We start from the raw sequence: 27,069 nt of genomic DNA, 5'->3' as shown, positions 1-27,069 counted from the left end.
CGTTTTGCATTTCAATATTTATACCTGATCAGGGATGTGCAAAATTATTCAAGTCTAGTGATATTGGCACTACTGTATTTTGATAATTGCATCAGGTCACCTTGTCTTTTCTTTTTAATTGGCTTACAGCATTTTGGGAATTGTAATAACATCCGAGAGCTGGTAAAATAAATAAAAGATGAGGTGTGCCAATATCAGAGGCCTGATCTAAATGTTCATAGGGGCCTGTTTTACAAAATTGGATGGGGCCCCGATGGGGCCAGCCTACTCACCATATCGCAAGGGAACAACATGGGTCGGGATCAACTGAGCCCAACGGATTTAACCCGGGCTTGGTTTTGATTGGCATTTCCGCGGCTGGCTTTGGTTAGGGTTAGGAAAGGACAGCCTGATTTGATTTCGGGTTGGGTTAGGGTTGAGACCTTACGCTGTTACGCAGCCTGACCCGACCCAATATGACATTGTCCCTTTAATTTTATTGCAATTTCAAAATCCTTGGATTATGGTTTTTCCTATATTTTTTTCTTTTTTTTGCCTAGGGCCAACCCAGATCAGATCTGATCCAACCCTACCCTATTTGGGAAGTAAGGTTAAGTGGTTTGGATTAGGGTTGATTGATTTAAATGCGGGTTGGGTTGGGTTGGGGTGGGGTGGGGTCTACCCTCGTCTACCCGAGGCTCTGGTTGGGCCGAGTGAGGACTAAGACCTTGGGTTGGCCACAACACGACCTGAATATCTCCCCTACCAAACCATACATAAGGGGTAGAAGCCCTTATACAAGTTGTGCTCAATCAATCCTTGGTTTTCGTATTATTGACTGGAAACCGGAACGCTGCCATAAGAGACAGAGAATTGTAGAAGCCCTTATACAATTCCAAAAGCATTCAAGTCAAAAGATTCTCATTTTCTCTCTTCTCCTTGAAGAGGGCCCAAGGCCCAGGCCCCACTAATGAATGGTTTAGATCTCCGAATAAGGAGGACACCATAAAACATGTATTTTTTCTTTAAAAAAATCACTTGGATGATTCTAAGTATTCAATTTGTGGAGATTCATATACAGTGCCGTCGTATTAGATAGGAGGGTTAGGATCATCCAGATAATTTTTGTGGCACATCATATTTACGTCAAATCTCAACAAATTCGATGTTTGGATCTTCGAACAAAGGGACCCAATGAGTTTTCTAATAAATACGTGTTATATGATGTATGCACATAGATGAGGTGAGCCCCTGATATATTCCATTAGGTGAGGATATACTTCGAAAAATACAATGAAGCCCACAATGTTAAAAGATCCAAACCTTTTGAGATATTAGGCCTTAATGCTACTAGAATGTGCCCCAAAAATCAACTCCATTGGATTATCCTAACCCTCTACTAGACCTGGCAAAAAGTGACCCGGATCCGCAGGTCGACCCGGCCCGCCCGTAATTTCCTGGTCCGGGTCCAATAGAAGTGACCCGTCTAATGTTGACCCGTGGGTGCCTGTGAAAAGAGGAACTTTTTTCAGTGTTTTTCCGTCATAAATTCGTTTGTCAGTCGTTTTTTTAGTGGAAAACTATGCAATGAAAAATTGTTTGGACCAATTACCAATGGGGGACAAACATTAGGCAAAATTATCAACAGGACCCATGCTTTTCAAAAATTATCAACGGGGGACAAAAGAGGTCTTGTCAGTAAAAGCTGGACGAAAATACCCTTTGGCATATACAACACGTTCTGACTTTGGAAGGGGGTTTTCAAGTCTCTACGATTGAGGTTATCAGGTATCAAAATGGGGTTACCAATTCCAGAATGGGCTTATCAAGTCCCTGAAAATTGGCCGAGGGTACTAGTGTTTTGGAAGGGGGTTTTCAAGTATTTGGGATTGGGGTTATCTAGTATCAAAATGGGCTTATCAAGTGCTTGAAAATTGGCAGGGGGTACTAAAGTTTTGGAAGAGAGTTTTCAAGTTTCTAGGATTGGAGTTATCTAGTATAAAAAATGGGGTCACCAATTTCCGAATTGGTGATCAAGTCCCTAAAAATTGGCCAAGCGTACTAGAGTTTTGGAAGGGGGTTTTCAAGTCTCTGGGATTGGGGCTATCTAGAATAAAAATGGGGTTACCAATATCTAAATGGGCTTATCAAGTCCTTGAAAATTGGCCGAGGGTACTGGAGTTTTGGAAGGGGGTTTTCAAGTCTCTAGGATTGGGGTTATCAGGTATCAAAATGGGGTTACCAATTTCAGAATAGGCTTATCAAGTCCCTGAAAATTGGCCGAGGGTACTAGAGTTTTGGAAGGGGGTTTTCAAGTATTTGGGATTGGAGTTATCTAGTATCAAAATGGGGTAAACAATTTACGAATAGGCCTATCAAGTCCCTTAAAATTGCCCAAGGGTACTGGAGTTTTGGAAGGGGGTTTTCAAGTCTCTAGGGTTGGGGTTATCCAGTATCAAAATGGGGTTACCAAATTCCGAATGGGCTTATCAAGTCCCTTATGAACACGTTTTTACTTCCTGTTTTTTTTCACTCGTTCATTTTCACGTTTTTTTTTCTTTCTGTCGTACGATTCATCTTCCTCATCCTCCATTGAAAGGGAGAAGGAGAAATACAAAACCCTAAAACAAATGAAAAACAAAACCTAGATATAGAGAAAGATGGGAATGAACTCACGTTTCAAGTTTTCGAGCTTTCCCTCCTCCAATGGTGGCTGAAATGATGAAGAAGATGACTGGTAGGGCAAAAAAAACAAGTTGAAAATGGAAAAGTGAAAAAAAAAGAGGGAAAGAAGAGAGAAGAGGGAAAAGTGGAAAAACAAAACGTGTTGATTAAGAGAAGGGCATTTTCGTCCAGCTTTTAATGACAAGACATATTTTGTCCCCCGTTGATAATTTCTGAAAAGCATGGGTCCTGTTGATAATTTCACCTAATTTTTGTCCCCCATTGGTAATTGATTGTCGGTCCTTTCTCTCTCTACCAGACTTAATTGGGGTGGAAACTGTGCAATAAAAAATTGTTTTTGAAACCCAGCAATCACAAAACGTCAATTTTTCTTTGACACACCTTAGTTCACTTTCTCCCTCTTCTAAATAAAAAAAGACAAATTACAACTGGGGGACAAAAATTAGGCGGAATTATCAACAGGATCCATGCTTTTCAGAAATTATCAACGAGGGACAAAAGAGGTCTTGTCATTAAAAGCTGGACGAAAATGCCCTTTTCTTAAGCAACACGTTTTGCTTTTCCACTTTTCCCTCTTCTCTCTTCTTTCCCTCTTTTTTTTTTACTTTTTCATTTTCAACTTCGTTTTTTTACCTTACCAGTCATCTTCTTCATCATTTAGCCACCATTGGAGGCGGGAAAGCTCAAAAACTTATAACGTGATCTCATTCCCATCCATCTCTCTATATCTAGGTTTTGTTTTTCATTTTTTTTAGGGTTTTGCATTTCTCCTTCTCCCTTTCAATGGAGGATGAGGAAGATGAATCGTAGGGTAGAGAAGAAAAAAATGGTGAAAATGAAAGATTGAAAAAAAAAACAGCAAGTAAAAACATGTTCATAAGGGACTTGATAAGCCCATTCGGAATTTGGTAACCCCATTTTAATATTGGTTAACCCCAACCCCAAAAACTTGAAAACCCTCTTCCAAAACTCCAATACCCTCGACCAATTCTAAGGGACTTGATAAGCCCATTCGTAAATTGGTAACCCCATTTGATACTAGATAACCTCAAATCCAAAATACTTGAAAACCCCCTTCCAAAACTCTAGTACCCTAGGTCAATTTTAAGGGACTTGATAAGCCCATTCGGAAATTGGTAACCCCATTTTGAGACTTGATAACTCCAATCTTAAAGACTTGAAAAACCCATTTCAAAACTCCAGTACCCTTGGCCAATTTTCAAGGACTTGATAAGCCCATTCAGAAATTGGTAACCCCATTTTTAATACTAGATAACCCCAATCCCAGACACTTGAAAACCCCCTTCCAAACCTCCAGTACCCTTAGCCAATTTTTAGGGATTTGATCACCCCATTTGAAAATTGGTAACCCCATTTTTTATACTAGATAACCCAAATCATAGAGACTTGAAAACCCCTTCCAAAACTCCAGTACCCTCGGCCAATTTTCAAGCACTTGATAAGCCCATTCGAAAATTGGCAACCCTACTTTTGAGAGTTACTAACCCCCTTCCAAAGATTTGATAAACCCCTTCTGCTACAAAACCCCCTGTCATAGCAACTCTTAAAATGGCATTACAATTATGATTAAGATAGAAATAACAAAAGAAATGGATGTTGTTTTCATTAAATGTGCTTCATGTATTACATCCAAATTTGTGTATTACAAAAAAAAATTAAGTAAATCAAAAAATATGTAGCCATCCATTCATGTATTACATTAACTTTTCCTCATACAACCAGTTGTCTTCTAAAAAAGTGAGTAAAGCCATCCATGCATTATCTCCAGAGCACACCCTAAAATACAAACCACCTAAACCCTATACAAGAAAAATAAAAAACAGAGGAATGAAAAATTGTGCAAAACCTTAAAAAAAGTAAAGAAAAAAAAAACCTAGATCAAAGAGATAGATCGTAAGAACTCAACATTCAAGTTTTCAAGATTTGCCAGCAACAATGGTGGCTGAACAAGGAGGAAGATGACAAGTAGGGTAAAAAATAAAAAAAAAGTGATAATGGAAAAGTAAAAGAAGATGGAAGAAGCAAAAAATAAGGTCAAAACGTGTTGTAAATGCCAAAGGGCATTTTCGTCCAGCTTTTACTGACAAGATGTCTTTTGTCCCTCGTTGATAATTTTTGAAAAGCATGGGTCCTGTTGATAATTTCACCTAATGTGTGTCCCCCATTGGTAATTGTTCCAATAAAAAAAACAAGGTGGAAATATCATTTTCGGTTCAGGGCATTGGGCATACAAAAATTCCTTAAAAATACGGGTCGACCCGGCCCGTACGGGCAGGTGCTAGTCCACGCTTAGTCACACGTAAAGTTTTACAGCCCGTTTGACCCGGACCCGTACGGGCGGGGTCAAACCCGGCCCGGCCCTCCCGTTTGCCAGGTTTGCCAGGTCTACTCTCTACTCTATAAACAACACCATATAAAAATCTCTATCGATTGAAGAGATCATCCCATGGAGACGATCTACGTTGGGGCCTACCAACTGAATGGTTTAGATCTTTGAAGAAGGTGGGCCCGCTCTACTTTTATAAACACGTGCACCTCCGTACATACGCTATATAATCTATATAATGCATATTTATTAGAAATTCATTGTGGCCCTTATTTCAATATCTAATGAACGGTTTGGATCTTTGAATCAGGTTGAGGGAAAGAGAGGAGTAAGTTCAGGCCGTACAAAAAAGGGGCGAATGTATCCAAGAAGGAGGTGAATTTATTGTTTGGATTAGGGTTTTGCTCTCGTCATCTTGTATCGCCGCACACAAACAACTTCGTCGTCTCTATCCTCCCACTGTGGCGAAAAAGCCTCATCTCCGACCTCGCCTCGTCTCCGACCTCTGGTCATCTCCAACCTCGCTCACGGTACGTCCTCTCACTCTCTCTTCTCTGTTTCTTGTCTCTCTTCCCCATTCTTTCATTTTTTTTTGGAAACCCTTGTGCTCATCTTCTCCAATTTGAAATAGGGTATAGGGTTTCTATAAATAGCTCTGTAAAATTGATTTGAGAAATCCTATTTCGTGTTTTTGAGAAACCCTATTTGAGAATATTTACAGAAACCCTATTTCGGGTTTCATAAAATTGAAATAAAGTTTCATTTCTCCCTCTTTTCCGAATCTAAGAACCGATAATCCATGCTCTAGGTTTGTTGGTCTTTTTTTAGATTTAGGGATTTTTTTTATTGGGGGTTTTGGTTGTTTTTATGGATTTTTTTATTCAAACTTTCTCTCTCTCCCTCTCTCTTTCTCTCCATGTGTTGGTTTTTTCTTTTTATATATTTTTTGTTTTTTTGTTATTTTTTGCTTATTTGATATGGTTTTTCAGCAAAAGCTCAACCTGACCGGAATTTTATATGAATTTGTTTTTAACTTTTTTAGTGCAACTTGGTGTTTTTAGGGGTTTAGTGGTTTATGGTAATGAGATTCACATTTCTGATTTTTTTAACACAAAATTTGGGTTTAATGTATTAGTTACTCAGAATTTATTAAGTCATGATTTGTTTGATTTATTCTTTTGCAGGTAACCATCCTACTGTCGATTTCCTTCCTAACCTTCTTGAGGTTTGTTCTTACTTTGCGTGATATTGTGTTTAATGTGCTGTAAGCCCCATTCCATGTCGTGTCTGGGGCTTCTTTTATTTGTTATGTGCTGTTGGTTGTTATGTGTTGTAAGCCCCATTCCATGTCGTGTTTGGGGTTTCTTTTATTTGTTTCGTGTTATTGCTTGTTATGTTCAGCAGTTGGTGCGAAATTGGGGCTTGTTCTTCTTCTTGTTGAGTACTAACCACTTGTTGTTAGATGGACGATCGGAGACGTAGAACCGAGGATGTTGGTTGCCTGATCGGAGGCTAGTTCTTCTTCTTCTTGAGTACTAACCCCATTCCATGTCGTTTCAAGTCTATGTTGGTTGCCTGATTTATATCTTGGCAACTCTATATTTGTAACAATTTTATGTCAAGTCTATGTTGGTTGCCTGATTTATATCTTGGCAACTCTATATTTGTGACAATTTGATTGTCATTGTTATTGTTCAACTTCTGTTTGTCATGGTTTTCTTATTTTGATTGACTTCAGAGGGTTGGACCACTTATTTTAGACTAGATTCTATGTTGGCATCCTTCTGCATGTCAGTTTGTCACAATTTCTATTTAACAGGTTTTTATTGAGTTTCCCTGCAACGAAACACATTTTTGTAGTTTCTGTTAGTTTCTGTCAGGTTTCTGTGCAACGAAACGCTCATCTGACAGGTTTTCTGTCAGGTTTCTTTTCCTTCACTTTCCTTCACTTTCCTTTCTGCCACATCAGTTTCCTTCCCTTCACTTTCCTTTCCTTTCCTTTCCCGACGAGAGAACTGAGCATTTTAGGGCAAATTAAGCTCTTCTCCGTCTTTGTTAGTTGCCTTGGCCGAATGAAACACGTTCATATATTTTTTGTGAGTTTTTAGGGCATTTCAAACTTTATTTACAACAAAATTTATACTATGAATGTGCCGTTTCAACTTATATAAAGGCCTGATCCTGAACCATCTAATTAGTTTTATTCATTTGAGCTCTTTGGAATTTTAGGTTACAGCAGATCATTTTCTAGCATATCTATAATTATTATCTTTATCTGAGCAAGTTCTGTTGTTCTATTTTTCTACGTTTTAGTATTTTTTTAGCTTTCAGCTAACAACTGTGAGTACTTGAAATCTCTCAAAACAAATTCTGTGAAGTGAATAATATTTGTTTCTATGAAATCATCATTCATTGATAGCTACCTGTATTTTGAACTTTAGTTGGGGCACTAGTGTATTCATATAAGATCTAATACACAAGGATAAACAACAAGAGCTTTATCCTTCCATTTTACAACAGAAGAATATATAAGAGCCTTGGCTGTAGCCTGTAGGTGGGTGTCGACTTTCACTCTTTTGAAGGATTGGCTTGTGAGAACTAGTGGAATGAGTGGAAGAGCTCAAATCCATATGATTGGCTCGGGAAAATTGATAACCGAATTGCTAGTGGGGATCAACAAAGGTGATTTTGTTCGAATGTGCAAAACCTGGATGCCTGTTCACAGAGCTATTATTAGTATGGAACAAGGGCTCTAGAATCTCTCTTAAAGATGTGTGTTCGGAGATCAGAGCTGTCTTGCCCTATGTGTGGATGATGGACACATTTTTGGTGATCGACAACAAATTTGGAGAGGTTATCTTGATTGATAGGCCGTGCATCCCTAGCCATGGATTCAATGAGGGAAGGTTGTGCGCTCGCTTTTTTGGCTCGTGCCACGTGACATTCTCCTTGCTTATCTCTTGTATCCAAGCTACACTTGAGAGATATGATGTAGAACTGGTTGCGATTAGGAACACCATCAACATTTGACGAGTATCTACGATGGTTCATTCCGTCGAGAATGATGGAGGAAGATGCTTCAGGAATGTGCGTAGTGGTCCATCTGTTATTGGTGGGGCCCATTTGGGGAGCTCTCCTCAAACTTTTTTTGAACAGTGAGACGAGGAGCGATGGGTTGACTTGGTCTCTGCATTGTCAGATGCCAAGACTACAAATAATGGGCCTTAGGAGCCGCATGTGATTTTTAATTATGTAGGTACAACTAGCAGCGCCAGGCAGGAAACTTTAAATCTGAGCAAGGGATATAGAGAAACAACTGGTGGATTATGGGAGATAGATGGAGGGATATGGTCTTTGAGGACTGCCAGATTTGACAATTTTTTATTGCAGGAGACTATCGATTTTGTCTACTAGGGAAGGATCTCATTCACTGGGAGAGATACTGTAGTGCTGTTTCTCGAGGGTGCTGGAGGACTGGACTTTTCACATTGGGATCCTGGACTGGGCCTGGACTTTACCAGCCCTGGGACCTACCATTGTCTTTAGGAGGCCCAATGGAAGTTGTGTCTTGGGCCATTGAGATCCAGCCAACTCCTAGCTTGCGATCTTTTGCCCAAATCAGCTAAATTTTGATGTTTTGTTTGGTACCGAAGCTCTGGATCATCTGTTTTCTTCAGTTATTTCTGATTGGAGAGGGGTGGTGTCATGCGGGGAGGGGGGGAGCTTGCGTTTGGGTCTGGTCTCGATCACACCCTTCGCTCTACTTTTAGAGATGTAAATCTGGATCACATCATGAGTTGGGAAGCAGGGATGGCCCAAATCTCCTCAGGTAAGCTTGGTATTGTCTGAATCTTCTGGTCTTCTGATCTTATACGAACGAGGTTCTCCATCCTTTTCTACTCAGTGAGGTTTCTGATCTCCAATCCTGCGATTTGGTAAATGAAGATGTGGTGGGCATTCTTTTGAGCTTAGGTGAAAAGCAACTTGCAAACTTGGACCGCCTCAAAGTGGATACAAATCCGAACTCGCTTTGTGCTCACTATAGATATGCTATTTGAATCCCGATTCTTTTCTTGATGAATGTCAGTGTAGTACCAGGTTTGGGTTCTCTTGTCCCTCGGAGTCAATAGACGTAAGCCTTTGCCTTATCTGCCTAAGTATGACCTGTGATCGCTTTTGCTTGTTGAGCAGAGCTTTGGAAGAACCTAACTTTCCGTGTCATTAAGAATAATGTGTTGATCTCAGAATATTGCAGAATGAATAGTATGTATATGAGGGTCAAAAGTTGGTTATGGTTAAGCCAGGGGGAGGTGCATGGGTAGTTTTGAAAAGTGACTTGCTCCTCCAAACATTGGGTTGGAAAGAGGCTTGTTTGGATTTGGATAGTTGGCGAGGATTTTAACACAGTCAGATTTCATCATAAGAAGTGTCGGCCTGGGAGATCTGCCATGGGCATGGCAAAGTTGTCCAATATCATCTAGGGAAGTGATCTAGTTGATCTTCCATTGGCAACAACCAATCAAATATTATTCTATGCAGACTAGGATGAGTTTTGATTTCTAAAGACTGGGAGGAAATATTTCCCCTCATTCTCCAAAGAGCATTGCCCCAACCTATCTCCAATCATTGTCCTTTATTTTTGGAAATGAAAAACTTTGACGTGGCCCGAGGCCTTACAAGTTTGATCTAGCATTATGTGAGATTTCAGGATTTGACGAGGGAATTAAAAAGTGGCTGCAAGAGATTACAATAGACGAGTTTAAAGGTTTGTTCCTATCACAGAAACTTAAGAGTTATAAAGGCACAAATTAAGGAGTGACAGAAGACATTTGAAGAAGGAAAAAAGATAGAAAAGAACAGGTGCTGCAAGAAATTGATCTTATTGACAAGAACAGCGAAGGGCCCAGTTCAAAAAAAAAAAAATGACAATAAGAGTGAAGGGCGCTGGAGGAGGAGAAAAGAAGACAAGAATGACATTGACGGTGAAATAAGAGGAATTTCTAAGAAGAGAGGACATAGGCAGGTGGCAAAATTCCAGGGTTATTTGGCTCAAGAAAGAGGGCAAGAACAATCCGAGTTTTTCTATTGAATAACAAGTGCCAGAAGAAGAATCAATTTCATCAAGTTGGCTAGAGAGAGAGAGTTCACAGAAGAAGTGTGTAATGTTATCCTAAGCATGAAGAAGGATAGGGCTCCTAGGCTCGATGGCTTTCCTATGTCCTTCTTCCAGAGGTACTGGTAGACATAAAAAAATGGTTGCTATGACTTTATTGAAGAATACCATCAAAGAGGAAGATTGAGAAAGGAAAGCAATACCAATTTTATTACTCTCATTCCAAAGAATGAAGGAGCCATTGAATTAAAGGACTTTTGGCCTATAAGTTTAGTTCGTATCATGTTTAAAATTCTGGTCGAAGTATTAGCAAGAAGGGTAAAAAAGGTGATGGAAAAGATCATATCAAAGTTTCAAGGGGCTTTTGTAAGTGGTAGACAAATCCTGGACGAAATTCTCATCGTCAATGATAGGCACTAGAAAAAGTGGAGAACTGGGATTAATGCAAAATCGATTGGGAGAAAGCCTATGATCATGTTGATTGGCAATTCCTAGACTATATACAAGAAAAATTGGGATACAGACCAAAATGTTGAAATTGGATTCGAGCCTCATTTTGACCCAGTCATTATCTATACTTGTTAATGGCCCACCATCTGGTTCTTTGGGAGCTCGAGAGGCATCAGGCAGGGGGATCCCATATCACCCTATCTATTCATCATGGTGGTTGAGGCGCTAAGCTTATTAATATCAAAGGCAGAGGAAAAGGGGTTTTTTTTTTAATTTTTTATCAATGGCCCTAATTCAAGTAGGAATGTGCAAAAAATATCACACCTTAAATTTGCTGGATGATGCCATCATTTTTTCGGAGGAGGATATAGGGTTTTTGAAAAATATTAACAGAGTTTTCATATGGTTTGAGATGGCATGGGGATTAAAGATTATTTTCTCAAAGATTGTTATTGTCAATTTGTCATGCAAACCATAAGAGGCAATAGTGTACGCTTCAATCCATGGATGCAAAAAAGAAGAATCACAATCACTCATCTTGGTCTGCCACTTGGGTTTGGTGTGCCTAAAGCAAACCTATGGGGTCCTATAATGGAAAGATTGGAAAGAAAGCTTGTATCATGGAGAAAAGTATATATCTTTTGGGGTAGAATAACTGTCATAAAGGCAGTCTTGTCAAATCTATCAGCGTATTTCATGTCATTATACAAAATCCCGGCGAAGGTGGCTAAGAGAGTGGAAAAGTTGCGTTGGGATTTTTTTATGGGAGGGAGGTGAGGCTGGCAAAAATTTTAAACACCTCATGAACTTGAAAAAGGTGTTCAGGCTGGAGAAATTTGGTGGAATTGGAATAGGAAGAAATGAAGAATCAAATTGAGTAACTAGGCTCTCTTGGGAAAGTGGGGAGGTGAAAAATTCACTTTGGCATGCCATTAAAAAAAATGCATTCTGGCACAAAATTGTTGGGGATAAATATGGGAAGGGATGGGGGATTGGGAGAGTAGAAACATATCCATAGACAAAGGCTCTGGTGCATGGAAGTCCATATGTGTCTCCAGACCCTACACAAACCTTTGGTTACATTTAGAGTCGGGGGGGGGGATTATAAGATTTTGGGTAGGTCTGTCGATAGGAGAGTCCTTGTTATGCTATGCATTTCTGAGCCTATTCTTGTTAGCGACTGATAGAAAGGCTGGAGTTTGTGACTACATGGATAGAGGGAGATATGGGGGTGTGGTGTGTCCCCTTAGGTTTAGGAGATGTCTTAAGGGCAATGAAATCAATAGTCGAACCTTCTTGCTTGAAATACTCAACTCTTGTTATTGCTTCCCTAACTTTTCTGATTGCAGGGTTTGGCCTCCAAACTCTCAGGGATCCTTTTCAGTGAGATCCTTCTTCCATATCTTGGCCTCCATGAACAAAGGAAGGATTGTTGTGCTAGAATATGTAAAACCGCGTCTCCGCCTTGAGTTATAGCTTTCACATGGACGGGGTGGTGAAGAAAAGTATTAATACTTGCGGGCAGCTCAGGAGAAGCAAGTTTCAACTTGCCTGTATGCGTCTTTTGCAAGAAGAGTGAAGAATCCTTGGGCATCTTTTTCTTTGAAGTCCTTTCTCATAATGTCTGTGGATGGGATTATCAAATTATCAAACGTATTGGTCTTTCTTGGGCACTCATAGAGGATCTATAAAGAAGATAATCCTTATTTGGATCAGTGGAACTTTTGGTGAATCAGTCCGTATCATGTGGAAGCTTGTCCCCTTTGCCTTGATATTTCATATTTGGAGAGAGAAACAATCGCCTATTTAAAGGCCAAAACAGAGGAAGAGGAAGAATTCTTCTTGACATCAAAATTGATCTCATAATGTGGGGGAGAGGCGCTCAATTCAATCTACAGTGTGTGAGACTTTCCTAGATGTTGGAGGATGATAGTTATGGAAAACGGAAGGAACTCCAAAGCGTTACCCAAGTGTCTCCCTCCAACTGGTTGGGTGAAATTCAACTTTGATGGAAGCTTTAAAGGCAACCCAGGGTGGACGGGTATCGGGGGCATTTTCCGTTAATCTAGTAGGCAAGTTTTACTACCATTTTCTGGTTCAACGGGTGTTTGCGACGCTAACAAGTGATAGCTCGTACTCTCTTGTGAGAACTGAGATGGTTCTCAAAGTCTAGTTCCAAGTTGATTATTATTGAAGGAGTTTCTTCAATTGCCATTGCTTGGGCCAGAAACAAAGCAGCTGGGCCGTGGAAGTTAGCAGACACCGTAGCAGAAATTAAGGATTTGCTCTCACTAATCAAGACAGCTTTCCAGCATAGGGAGAGATAAGCAAATAAGGAGCCTGACAAGCTCCCCAAAGACGGATCGGACAGGGAGGGAGAGGTGATAGTAATTTCAGAAAATGATAGAAGTGTATTGGGGCTGCGGAAGCGAGGATGGACTTTCGGTTGGGTGTTGATTGTTATTTAACTCTATTGTTTGTTGTTCCTTGGGGACACCGGGTTCTCAGGGCTTTACATTGCCTTATGTTAATACGGTAGTAATAAATAGTTTTCCTTATCTTCAAAAAATAAAAGGTAGCTCTATGGTTTACAACCAAGTATTAAAAGATTTTGCGTATGACCAGGGTTGAGTAAAAACTCCACTGTGGGAGACTGGATTTGGAGGCCGTGGAAGATCCGTGCGTTGCCAGTTCTGGAGACCGTGGAGGTCGTCGGGAGGCCATTGAGGCCGGACTTAATGGGGGTCTGCCGGGGCTTGGTGGCGGTGCGAGATGAAGTCCGCCGGAGATCGAGTGGTGAAGATGGGTTTTTGATTTGAAATGGCAGAATGGGATGAAGAAAATGGGCTGTGGTGGAGGTGGGTTTAGATCTTAAAGAAGATGGTGATGGCGGCTGGGTTTAAGAGGTTGAGATGGATGGCTTTTATGGAAGAGATGTAGGAGGGGAAAATGCAACCAAAGAAGATGACCTGGCGTACGATAGAATAAATGGTTATCGTGCACGGTTAGGTGCGCACAATAGTTCTAGGTCTTCGAGCGGGATTTTTGAAAATCGAAATCGCCAGTTGGGATGAGGTGGAGAAGTTTGTGTGGCATGGCGAACACACATCATGACTTGGTGGGGCCCACAAATATGGCACTTATGTTGGATCCGATACACCTTAGGCTTATTGGGTAATGTAATGAGGAATGGGGATGGGTAGCATATAACTGATATGGAAGCTAATCCTACTGTATGTAGGGGGTGGTACTGTTGTAGCCCTGTTAGGGGACAACTTGTCCCTTATTTGGCACTTTTTAGAATAATATATGGCAATTTTCAAAAAAATACAAAAATCAACTGCTCTCAAATTTTTTGGCAGGAACCCAAAACTTGCTTATGTTTGCTTCCCAGGCCGGGGCAAAGCAAAGTGGGTTCAATTGAATAACTCTTGTTTGGCCAAAATTCTAGTTCTTGTTTAGGGTATAAGAGAAAATGTCCAAATTTGTAAATCTCTACTCTAAGCAGAGATAATGAAAAGGATAGGGTTTGAAGGGCTTTCAAGAAAGCCCCTTTTATCTAAAAGGCTGGAACTTAATAAGCTGATGGAGACAATGTTGGTCTTTTTGGTTACCAAATTGTGCGATTTCATTGAATTATACAATTGAAGTTGAGAATTGTATGAGTTTGTATCCAAACCATATAATCAAAGGATTGAATAATCTCTATTACTATTTGAGGCCACATTTAAAGTATGATTTTGACTCACTGATTTGACTCTATGCCCAAAGCATGCATTAGAAGGTCCATTTTCAATTTTGTTTTCTTTAACTGAATTAGAATAGTTCTTTTTTGTGTGCAAAAGGATATTTGTGTGTTGTTACTCGAAGATGTTAATGTTAATTTATATATTTCTTCTTATTTGCAGGTAACCTATCATTCAAGCGAACAAAATTTATTTAGGTTATCTTACAAAATCTTTGGTAGGTCGAAATGCTGAGAGAACATTGAAAACTGTAGCCTTCAAGTAAATTTGATCCTGCAAATATTTAGTTAAGCAATTACTTTTATCACCTATGTTCCTCCAATGAGACTTCACTTCCACCTACCAACCACACCATGAAGCCCATTGGACTTTTGAGAGCTTTCCTTGTTTCTGCCTCTTACCCTACTAAAACTCCCAAAAGTCCTCTGCAGTGTTGTTTGTTCCACAGTGACTTTGTACCTAGAGACCCCAAGTCCAAGCCCAAGAGGTACAAATACCCCCCAGTCTACGACCCGTATGGCCCCAGGCCCCCTCCCTCTGAAAAGATTGTTCAGCTTGCTGACCGCATTGCCGCCCTTTCCCCCGAAGAACGCAAACAGATCGGCCCTACGCTCAGAGATAGACTAAGGCATCCCAAGATGCAATCAATTTCTACAGAGGGCTTGGACTTGGGTCCTCAGGGCGGGGCCTCTGCTGGTTCAGGGAAGGCTGAGGAAAAGAAGGCAGAGAAAACAGCGTTTGATGTGAAACTCGAGAAGTTTGATGCAGCAGCAAAGATTAAGGTGATAAAAGAGGTTAGGGCCTTCACTAATCTTGGATTAAAGGAGGCTAAAGATCTGGTTGAGAAGGCCCCTGTCGTGCTAAAACAAGGGCTGACCAAGGAGGAGGCCAATGACATTATAGAAAAAATAAAAGTTGCTGGTGGTGTTGCAGTGATGGAGTGAAACAATTTTACTTGTGTGTGTATTTGCTGGATTTCTCTGAGGCTTTTTCGAATTCTCAGGTGAGAAAATGAGAATTTTTTTCCCAAAAGTATGAATTTCTTTGCTCTTTTTTCTCTTCACTGATTGTTCTTAAAAGAAGCTTTGATGTAGATTTAGATATTCTCTATTATCTGCTTAAAGAAACAATATTTTTTTGATGGGTGTCTGCTGTAAACCAACTGGGTTCTTTCTTTCCTTTTTTTTTTTAGAATGGCAAACTGGAACTGCTTTATTGCATCAACTTCTCCATTGAATTTTTTGGATCCTGATAACTTAGCAAACTTTGGTGCTAGATAAAAATCAAATTGAATGGTATCCAAACAGATCCTTATCTTTAGTTGGTTCACAAATGACAGCAATGTAAGATTATAATTACATACTATTAGAAAGTAAAGTTAAAGCTTAAAATTAAATTCCATTAGTAATCAAAGTAAAAGGATACAAATTGAAGTGGGAAGAAAGGAAAAACCCAATTGAATCTACATGCAAATAATTTTTAGTTTTTAGTTTTTAATTAATCTAATTACAAATTACCATGCTCGATGACCTGTGCTACTCTTCATCTCACTATGGTTCGGAAGTAAAGAGGATAAAATGTGGAAGTAAAGAGGGGAAATGCTGGTATCTGTTTCCCGCCCAAGAGGTGGTATTCTAATTTTGCCCGTCTGAATGAAAATTTTTATTGAATTAAAAATTTGAATTTATTATTTTTCCATTTTGTTTACAGGGTAATCAGAATAGGAATCAGAATATGTTGCCAATTCCTGATTCGGGCAATCCCACAGTTTTCTGCTGTTAAAAGTGCGAAATTCTTACTATGACATCTTTATCATAATTCTTCTTCATCTCTGTTAGTATTTTTTCTTTGATAGTTTTCTAGGAGTAAAACCAGGTTGCTTAATTCCTACAGGCCTACAATGTACCAAGCAAGACGAGCCAGGGGTAAACAAAAAACCTGCAAGAAAGTTCATTACTCATTAAAAGTCTGTTACATCATTGAGGAACAGACATAAATATGGGTACACTTCTGTTTTCATCAATACAGAACTTGTAAGAAAGTTCCCTAAGCCCATGCTTTTGGCAACCGTGATTTTTTTTTTCCCATGGAATATTAGCTCTAGGAATTAAGGAATTGGACGAGACCTGAGAGGTATTCGGTGAGGAGAAGGTAACAGAATGCTGAAAATTAAGGAATAAAAAACTCCACTTAAAATACGATTTATTTTTTTCCTTATTTTTTATCCACTGCTCATTCTCTCCTTATTCATGTCCTCTCAATTCTCTCATTCTCCCACCCTTCCTCTCTCTCACCACTTGATAAACTAATATTCCATGGAAAAAAAAATCATGGTTGCCAAACATTGCTAAGTGTGCCAACTTCGGAGCATAAAGCATTCTGGTTTTCTCCCTGGACACTCAACAACCCTATTTTTTTATCCAGTTGGTTAAGGATGCAAGGCATTGAAGATTCTGCAAGTAGATGTCCCTTTGGTCCAGCCAATGCTAACTTTAGGTAAGTAGTTAGTGGGTACTGGAAACATTTGATGAGAAAACCTATTTTCTTTTCGGTTTGGATTGCAAGAAAAACATCTCTGGTGGGAATTTTCTTTTCTTTTCACGATTTAGAGGGAATTAATATGATTACGAGTAATCTGGACTGATATTTTCATAAAGGGAAGTGTTTTGATAAACATGCGGTTCTAAAAAAACTCATAAAACCCTTTAAATACTACACGACAAACAAGTGGAGCGCATGTTTATCAAAACACTTTTAGCGCTGAAATCATTTCCCTTCATAAATTGTAGAGGAATGATAAGAATGAGGGGCACCCTTGCTCCTATAAAATTAAAGAAGCAGTAAAGTAATACACTTTTTTGATAAGGACGATAGGAGCGCGCCCTTCAGTCTATCATTCCTCTAAATTGGAAGTCCCTCTAAATAAAATTTGAATAGGGAAAAGTAGAAAATTTTAGAAATTTTTTTCCTTTCCACACTTTTCTACAAAATTCTTTCCATCCAGTCCAAAACAGGGCCTTATGGGCTCTCACCATATAAAATCTCTAGTTTTTATATGGTACCCGAGCGGGAACCGTCCACACGGAACTTCACGGGCGAGCACCATATAATTTCTCACTTTACCCGTACATACTTTTACTGGGCCCCACTAAATTGTTACCAGTGGAAGAAAGTGGTCGTTGTTAAAACTCGCGTAGTCTCTATTCAGGGTTGGAACCCGCTTCATTTCATTCATGGCAGCCTCCCTCTCCAAAACCCTAAAACCCCACATATTTTTCCTCTTGATTCCAAATAAAAGGACCCCTTTGCAAACACCCCTCTTTTCTCCACTCACTTCATTTGAAAGAACTCTCTCATCATCATCATCATCATTACCATCTCAATCTCAAGGTCTGTTTCACTCTCTCAATATCATTTTTAAATGTGTTTCCATGTTCATGTTTATTCCTTCTAAATGGGTTTTTCCTATACTTCTCATACGAGCATAAATTTTGTGTTTCTTTTAAAAAAAGATCTAACTTGGTTTTGGTGTTCCCATTAACCCAGAAAAACAAAGTGGGAGATGGTCAAGATGGTTGCTTTTTATTCCTGGGGCTATAACTTTTGGTCTTGGAACTTGGCAGATTTTCAGACGCCAAGAAAAGGTTTGTCTTTTTTGAATCTTGGGAAATACATGGTTTTTGAAGTACCCTTGTCTTTCTGTAAACATTTTACTTCTCTTACCATGCAAGATTTTTGATGGGTTTTTTTCTATTTTTCTGTATTGGACTTATAATAGATAGAGATGGTGGACTATAGGAAGAAAAGGCTGGAATTGGAACCTATTTTGTTGAATAGCACATTTTCTTCAAATGGAGATTTGGGATCTTTGGAGTTCAGAAGGGTTATATGTGAAGGTGTTTATTTATTTATTTATTTATTTCGTTCTTTATGTGAAGGTGTTTTCGACTAAAGTAAGTCAATTTATATTGGTCTTTGGAGTTCAGGAGGGTTATATGTATTTTTTTCTTGATTGATTGATTTATTTATTTATGTCTTTCTTTATGCGAAGGTGTTTTCAACGAAAGTAAGTCAATTTATATTGGTCCGCGTTCTAGAAGCATCTCTGGAGTGACAGAAAATGGCTACTATGTTGTGACGCCTTTAATGCCAATAGCAAACAAGTCTGACAGGTAATTACTGTGATGTGTAACTGTTCTGTGTCTAACAAAACAAAAGATGTATGGTGGTTCTCTATGATATTATTTGGTGTTGTTTTTTCTGGATTGTTGTTCTTTTTTTTTTTTTGGAATGGAACTGTTTTTTTCTGGATGTTCTTAGTATTGATTTTCATGTGGGTGTTGAATGTATGGCTTAAATGATTAAATGAAAATGTTTGATATGTCTCTTATGTTACCCTGCATTGTCATGTTTCCTTGCCATTTCTCATTTTTACTCGTTAGGTTGGAGATGATTTTGGTTCTCTTGTCTTGCACATCTTCTGGAAAATGTTTTTTTTTCTCCTTTTGCTGTTTTTGGAAATTCTTGTCCATTACTTAATATAGTGGATTTCATGGTATGCATCTTGACCTCCTTTTGAATTGTCGGTGGCTGTGCTAGAGCTCTGTTTGTGTTAAACTTCTTGTTTCCATAATTAAGAATGATTTTGTCTTGTCTATGCATGATTCTAAGTTCTTTCTTAGCCTGGTAAGACAGGATTGTTTTTGCTTGGGTTGGTTGAGACTTGAGAGATTTGATGGTGTTGCGGTTGAGGGACTGAATAGGAAAGTAGATACAATCAACAAATTACACCTATAGTAATCTGGTTTCGGAAGTTATTAACGCATCCTAAACTGCAGCCTTTCCTTTCCCGAGCTAAGGATAATAGAAGGATAAAACAGTAATCTGGTTTGGGAAGTTATACACACATCCTAAACTGCAGCCTTTCCTTTCCTGAGCTAAGGATAATAGAAGGATCAAACTTCTAGAACCTTCTCATTCTATGGATGCCCTTGGGGAGCTCCCATTGCTTAGAAGCCGGGCCCACTAATCCACTCCCAAAACATGAATTCACGAATTCTGAGCAGATTCATACAGGGAGCACTATCCTATCCCCCTTGGGAATGCAGTCACTCTGTTGGGGGTGCAATTCGGCCTCTCAGGAATGCAGTCCTTACATTTTTTATGAATATGTATATCTATATGCTATGGTTTCATCCAAAATGCTAATGTATATTCATGTACATCATAAAGTTTACATTACAGGTTATTTTGTTAATGATTGTTGCAATTTATGCAGTATTGGGTTTTCAAATTTAATTCCGGCCTATCCAGGAAATAAACTTAGAAAAAGTCAGGAGAATGGGCAATTCATTTTACAAAATTGGTTTTTGAAAACTTGACTGTTGTCACTGATAGAATCATGTAATCGATGATTGATTGACGGTTACTTAGTTTTAATACAAAGGAAACCTGATGTTTTTACACCTAAATTTCAGTATCTTATTGTGACAAGGAACTCTGTAGTGATTTGTGTTGTGTTTTTGATCTTTAACATTGGTATCAACTAATGATTTATTGATAATCATATTCTCATGGTAATTGCTTTTTATTTTTTTGAAATGGAGTAATTGCTTTTATTACATCAATGAATATCAATATTGGATTCATTATCTAATTGCACAGCTTCAATCTTGTCAACCTATCGATTTATTAAGAAATCTTTTGTCAGTGTGCAGTTACCTATTCTTGTTAACAGAGGATGGGTTCCTCGCAGCTGGCGAAACAAGTCATTAGGAGATTTACAGGATGGTGAAAAACCTTCCGATATACCATCACCAGATGTTGGAGAGAATGAGGGGAGCTCTTGGTGGAGGTTTTGGTCCAAGAAGCCTAAAGTGATTACGGTTATTTCTAGTCATCCTGTCATTTGTTGTGGTCTATCTCATTTGTTTTGATGAATACATACTAATGCTTGTTAGATAGGGATGTTCCAAGTATTTTATTTTTTTCTTAAGAATATTTTTTGGACTTTGGTGAATGGAGAAATTTTAGAAATTTGCAGGATCAGGAACCTAGTATCACTCCCGTGAAAGTTATTGGGGTAGTTCGTGGAAGTGAGAAACCCAGCATTTTTGTTCCAGCAAATGATCCCAGCTCTGGTCAGTGGTTTTTTGTTGATGTCCCAGAGATTGCTCGTGCTACTGGACTTGCTGAGAATACTATTTATATTGAAGATATCAATGACAATGTCAGTGCAAGTCAACCATATCCTGTTCCTAAGGATGTCACTACTTTGATCCGCCATTCAGTCATGCCACAAGATCATCTAAATTATACATTAACTTGGTATGCCTTTTGATTCCTAGAGAAACTTTGAGGATATTATTAACTTCCTTTTTATTTTATGGCTGATTAATATTTAACATGTGTGTTGTTCCATAAGTTTCATTTCAGAAAATGAATCTATGAATATGGGGGACTTCATGGTTATGCCATTAATGTGTACACACGCATATAGTATGTATGTATCTATGTATGCATGCATGTATCATGTATGTATATATCATCCCTTTATTTCATGACTACCGAGTGTTCAAGATGTCAAGCATCCATTTTCAGGAATAGGATATAAGTTGCCCTCGAGTGATCTCTTTCTGTAATGACTTATCGTGGAAGCTATGTCCTTGACTCCGAATGAATTTGATATGGATTTTCACTTTTTTCATCTATTGGAAGGAGTTGTGCTAACGTGCTCCTAACAGGTCATTGGACTTGTAAACTGAATTTTGAAACTTATCACTTGTATCTAATTTGGCATATGTTACTTGTTAAAATCACAAGTTCCAGAGGCATTCCAAGTTGATGCAAGACTCACCCAATATCACTTTGCCCTAGTTAGAGAAAGCATCCTACTATGATATAACAAAGCCCGTGCTTGAATCTTTATGACCTGGGTGAGTTTGGCATTAAAGAAGTAAACGGTTGGGGATTTGAACTTGTTTTATCAATTTTTGAAATTTTTTCCTTATAGGGGTGGTGAGCAAGAGATTGATGGAAGTTGGGCATTGAATGGTCCGACGTTAGTGTTTCCTGCCTATTCCCCATTGAAAAGTCATTTTCATATTAATAATTGTTGAACTTTTTTTTTTAATAATATAAACAAAAACAATAAAAAGATCAATTTATTGGCATTTTATCCTTCTCTAGCATTGTTTGTGAAGTTCTATTGATTTCTTTGTATGATTGTTCAATTCTCTAGCAGGTTACTCTACTTTTAGTAGATTCCTAGTAGTTTACTTGCGTCAGAAACCTTCTTTAGTACCTCTATGCCTGTAATTCATCACATGTAGTGATGACATCATTTGCATGGAGGATGGTACATGAAGCCATTCTTTTTAGAAACAAAGAATATCATCTTGGCTGATGTACATGGCCAAAGAAGCATACAAAGTTAGTTATCCTCAGTCATCCAGATCCAATCTTTTATGAGGATTGGCGCCACAGTAATCACTCTACTTAAAGCAACGAACGAGAGTTGACCGGTGATACAATGACAATTTTGACGGTATGTGGCTTGCTCATATTACTTAAGGCTACAAAAAGCGACCATCATCCTTCGGAGTTGGTTCCATTAGAAGTTACCATGTGAACACTATATGAGGATCAAAAGGGCAACAAGTATTATCCAACAGCTATGTTGCATCAGCATATGTACGAGTGTCAGAGTTTGAGATGTTAGATTGTACAAACCTCAGAAAGAAAGATTCGTGTATTCGCCAAAATATTTTAATCAATACTCAAATTTTAATTATAACAAGTAATATATTCTCTGAGGGGAGAGAGGATAGGATTGTGTGGATGCCTGCTTTCAGGCGAACTTTTTTGACTGGGAGCTTCAATCAATCGGTGACCAGGCTTCTCTAATTATTAGAGGGATGCTACATAAAAAGGGATGATCAGATATAAGGGTATGGGTTTGAAATACTTTAGGGGTAGGGGTGTCAATTTTGGCTCGGGCTCGGAAGCTCGCTCGAGCTCGGCTCGAGCTCGGCTCGAATCCTTAACGAGCCGAGCCGAGCCGGCTGGCCAGGCTCGTTAAGCTTAACAAGCCGAGCCCGAGTTAGGCCAGGCTCGGCTCGGCTCGGCTCGTTAAGAATTTAATATATTTAAATATATATATTATATGTTAATATATACACTAAAAGGGTTGTTCAGGGAGTGAAAGGGGGAGGCAAAATATGTCACTTTTTTTTGGAACCCCTTTTGTTACTTGGACCACCCCCCATAGTGTAAAAAGAGTAGTCAAATTACACTAGATAGGGCTGTCCAGGGAAGATGAGGGGTGTGAATTATAAGTAGATAAATTTATTTGAAAGAAACTAAAAAATAGAGGGTAGAGCCATAAAACAACAGCTAGGCAGGAATGCTGTCACTCTTGCATCTATGCTGTTGACTAGGTTGAGTTTTTCATTATTATTATTATACTGAACGCCACTCATTCAAGACAGCTAGCTGATTTTGCAAGTTGACTAGACGGCCTCCTGGGGGACTGACAAGCTGATTGCAGTTAATTTTGAGCTTTCATCTTTACGTTTGTCAGTTTGTGTCATGCTTCTCATTTTTCGCACGCATAAAAAAATATTTCTAAACTCCGTCTTTTTGCTATATATATTTGAGTAAAGTACAAACATTCTGTCAACCTACTGTTTAATATACCCAAGCTCGATAAGGCTCGCGAGCGGCTCGCGAGCCTGGCCGAGCCGAGCCGAGCCGAGCCCGAGCCTGGTTCGAGCCCGAGCCGAGCCCGAGCCTGAGCCGAGCTTTTGAGCTTAACGAGCCGAGCCGAGCCTGGCCAAGCTCGGCTTGGCTCGGCTCGTTTACACCCCTATTTAGGGGAGTTCTCCTTCAAATCCTTCCACCATCACCTCGTGGCTGTCTTGCCCTGCTGTCCCATAGTAGCTAGGGTTTGGTCTATCCAAGCCCCTCCCAGGGTTTGCGTCTTTTGTTGGGCAGCCCTTCGCAAGCAGATTTAGACAGTAGACTTCTCGTGGGAGTGGAAGATGATGATCATTGATGATTGCGCTCTATGCATACAAGATAGGGAATCAGTGGATCATTTGTTCATTCATTGTAAGCTTTCTTGGGAGATATGGAGTGGCATCTTGGGTAGATATGGAGTATCGTGGGTATTCCCTAAGCACCTCATTGATTTATTGAACTGTTGTCTAATGGTTCCATGGAGGGAAAAAGGCAAGATTTTGTGGAATATATCCTTCCTTGTTCTTATTTGGGTCTTGTGGAAAGAGGGGCATGCTAGAATATTCAAGGGGCATGCTAAGATCTATTTGTATTTATCCATAATGGTGAAGGCTATATCAATCTCTTGGGTAAAAACTCTTCCAAGTTTTAAGTTTGTATCTGCTTTTGACTTATGGAACGGGTGGAGGGAGGTCTGTAGGATTGGGAGCCCCACTTCATGGTTTTTTGAAGCATAACTTTGATGGTTCTAGCTTTGAAAATCCGGGTCCGGCAGGTATTGGAGAGTTCTAAGAGATGACGGGGGTTTAGTGAGGTGCGCCTTTGAAGGCCCCATTGGAGTGGCTGACTCTAGTGAGGCGGAGGTGCGTGCAGTCCACCAAGGCATCATGCTTCTAGTGGGAGAAGATCTAGATAGAGTGGTGGTCCCTTAATATGATTCGTTGGTTGAGCAGCTCCCATGTTTTCCCTTGGAGATTTGCTGAGCTATTTGATGAGATTAAAGACATTGTAGGCAATTCGAGTATTTCCTTCTGCCATATCAGGAGATTGGCCAATGGGGTGGCATATAGGCTTGCTAGGGATAGGGCTCGATCAGAGGCATTTGAGCAGTTTGATTTTCTCCCACCTTGAGATTTATTCTGCTCTTTTTGCTTTCCATTATATTTAGCTTTTTTGTGTATCCTCTTTGTTTTTGTCTTTCTTTCTTGTATTTGACCGTCTCGGTCCCTTTCCTTTAATGAAATTTTCGACCATTAAATAAAAACAAAAAGTAATATATTGAAAATTTTAATAGTTAAGTAAATATAATGTTTTATTTTGATATAAAAAACTTACTATTTGGATGGATAAAACTCAAATAGTAGTAGAATTCAGAAAAAAACAAATAAAAGAGACCTAGAAGTGTCTCCGTGAATCCCGAAGTATTGGAATTCAAGACGTGTCTGAAACGGATACTTCACCCATTCAGAAGAATCCATGTATGTAACAGTTCTATATGCTTGGAAGAGGCTAATCATTCGACATACTCACCAGGAAGAGCTTCCATTGCAACTACAACAAGAAAGGCAAATACAAGATGATACTTCTGTTGATATGTGCTCAACAGAATCACTAATCATCGTATTCCTGCCGAATTTTCACTTTTTAATCGGGAGTGCATGAGCATGGCACCACCAGATCTAAGTAAACAGAAGAGCCAGGGTTTTTCTGCCTAAGTTGTCATGTTACAAAGAGGACGTTGAAGACGCACCTTGTGATCACCTTGAAACCAATGCCATGATTGCCCAATGCTACTTTTGCATGTACATATTTGATATGTTGGAAAGGAAAAGAACATAAATGAATTGTTGGAATTCTTCAATAATGTTCTGTTGGTTACCATAATAAAGTACTAAATTTAGTAATGACTTGGCTTCACATTATCTGTTTCATCTCAGTTTGTATTTTCATTATTCAGGTACTCTCTATCAGCTGCAGTAACTTTCATGGCTGTCAAGAGATTAATGCCAAAGAAGAGCCGCAGATAGCAGGTAGATGATGAAAATTGTCGTTCATTTCATATTTAAAGAGAAGATCATGCAAGAATTGCAAATATGTAGACTCCCATAATAAAGAAGGCTTAAACCCCCCTGCAACTGCAATACCATTTTGCTTGCCACCCTCTTTTTTTGTCTTTTTTGGAATACATTCACAATCTGTCCTTTCGTCCCCGCTTCGCATCACTTATTTCGAATGTTTCATTTTCTCTTAGCAGCATTTGATTTATGAGGAGAGAAAATCTTCCATACAAATTGTATTGGTTATTTTGTTTATTGTCTTCTCACTTCTGAAAAACAACCAGAACCTGTGCTTCCTTTACAACATGAACAATATTTGGGTGATTCCTGAAATTGCAGTCCTTTTTTTTTGTCGTGCCAAGGATATATAGTTTTTAGATTCAGAAAGAAAAAAAAAACTACATATCATGAACTATAGCAGGGTTTCAGTCTAGCAGAAGTCACTGAAGTGATGCAGGATATCAGTACTTGGAAGTTGAAAACAGTTCATTTCTTGCACTTGCTCATCGTTTACGAGGGAGCCCACAAGCAAAAAAAACAGAGAAAGGCATGCAATTGTTAGTAGCATTATGTTTTTTGTAGAATCTGTTTTCTAAGTCTCTGTAGAAATTGTGTACTAATTGCTTTATTTCTTCCACCCTCCATCAAGTGAAGTTATCTTTATCACCCTTCTCCTGGCCGTTCGTGTCGCACTTGTGATCGGTAGGACTTGCGACCACTGTTGCATCGGTACATGTGTCGGAATCCGACTTGGATATCAAGTGTCAGATTCCGACATGGATATCAAGTGTCAGATTTGGCAAACCTAAATTTTTTTTGTGGATTCACCAAAATATTTCAATTAATTAACACGCTTGACATGACACAACTGGATGCATCAGATGGTCTAAGGGTTTCTCAAAGGACGAACAGTCTGTCCCACTGTCGCAACCAGATGTTTAGGGGCCTTGAAGAAGGATAGGAAGAATACTAGCAATTTAAAAGGTGTTGGAAAATTTCAAATTAAGATTTGGATGACTTTCATCCAAATCCCAAGATGTTCATCTGTTCATCTGGATAACCTTCAAATCTCGTAAAAGATCGCACATTCTTAGAAGGTAAGAAGAGAGATACCATGAAAAGCTTCAACTGGTCCAAACCATAGGATGAATGATCCAAACCTTTTATGATCTATAAGGCCGCCTCCTAGATATAACATGGACCAAGCAAGTTCTAAGATTTAACATTCTTTTTTTTCTTTTGAAATGTAGAATGGACCCATCTCTCTCTCTCTCTCTCTCTCTCTCTCTCCACATGTAGGAAGCTAGGCCGAATCATATACAGCAACTCGAAGGCTGGTGGGCGTCTAAGAAGCCACTTCCTATGCAAGCTTCCTACAAATGAAGTACAGAAAACAATATTTTTTCATTTATACTAACAAGTAGAATGATAGAATGAAGGTCGCCCTTGCGAAAATCAGCTCTGAGGGCACCCTTATGGGAAGAATGCCCCTCAATTCAGCATTCCTCTATCTCGTATTGAGAAAATATATGGTGCCCCATCGGGCATGCTCGTGTAAGGGAAGCTGCCCTTGATATTTGATCTAACAGCAGCCCCTTTTTTCACCTTTCAAGGGGCTGCTGTTGGATCACATATCAAGGGTGGAGCCTCTTGCACGAGCATGCCCAATCGGGCACCATATAAAATCTCATATTAAAAGAGAAAATATGAAGAATATTTTCACAACATAAAGTATTTGGATCAGGGACATTCAATGGACCCAAATCATGCCCCCCTTTAGAGGAAACTTCTATGACGTGTGGCCGTATCAACTGGTATTTTTCAAAACTTAAAAAAAAAAAAAAGGTATGGCCCACACCATAGGATGATCCTAACCCTCAGATCTATAGAGCGAATACACATTATGGAAACTTAAATAAATCGAAGGGCTAGGATCATCCTATGAAAATGATT

General features: G+C 39.2%; 1 protein-coding gene and 1 pseudogene across 4 annotated transcripts; both read left to right on the top strand.

Moving 5' to 3' along the window:
• Positions 1–5,316: 5,316 nt before the first annotated feature.
• LOC143855076 (uncharacterized) lies at positions 5,317–16,816 on the top strand (annotated as a pseudogene). 2 transcript variants are annotated; one of them, XR_013237683.1, is made up of 6 exons: positions 5,317–5,541; positions 6,196–6,236; positions 14,483–15,323; positions 16,031–16,104; positions 16,214–16,322; positions 16,745–16,816. The product of XR_013237683.1 is annotated as an uncharacterized LOC143855076, transcript variant X2 (transcript). The 2 variants fall into 2 exon arrangements; XR_013237682.1 differs by lacking the exons at positions 16,031–16,104; positions 16,214–16,322; positions 16,745–16,816 and having other exon boundaries at positions 14,483–15,540.
• Positions 16,817–17,466: 650 nt separating this feature from the next.
• LOC143855075 (surfeit locus protein 1-like) lies at positions 17,467–25,440 on the top strand. Of its 2 annotated transcripts, none has more exons than XM_077365240.1 (7): positions 17,467–17,710; positions 17,867–17,964; positions 18,099–18,216; positions 18,372–18,492; positions 20,031–20,196; positions 20,364–20,647; positions 25,017–25,440. In XM_077365240.1, the coding sequence occupies exons 1-7, from the start codon at positions 17,554–17,556 to the stop codon at positions 25,084–25,086; spliced, it is 1,014 nt and encodes a 337-aa protein (XP_077221355.1). In that variant the 5' UTR covers positions 17,467–17,553; the 3' UTR covers positions 25,087–25,440. The 2 variants fall into 2 exon arrangements, with proteins under 2 accessions (XP_077221355.1, XP_077221354.1); XM_077365239.1 differs by having other exon boundaries at positions 17,471–17,710; positions 20,031–20,205.
• Positions 25,441–27,069: the final 1,629 nt, after the last annotated feature.

Source organism: Tasmannia lanceolata, unplaced genomic scaffold (genome assembly GCF_043159265.1).
Source record: "Tasmannia lanceolata isolate RefF3 unplaced genomic scaffold, GAP_Taslan_0.1 ptg000020l, whole genome shotgun sequence".
In the NCBI taxonomy this organism is placed as follows: domain Eukaryota; kingdom Viridiplantae; phylum Streptophyta; class Magnoliopsida; order Canellales; family Winteraceae; genus Tasmannia; species Tasmannia lanceolata.
This window is presented reverse-complemented; position numbering and strand designations above follow the sequence as displayed.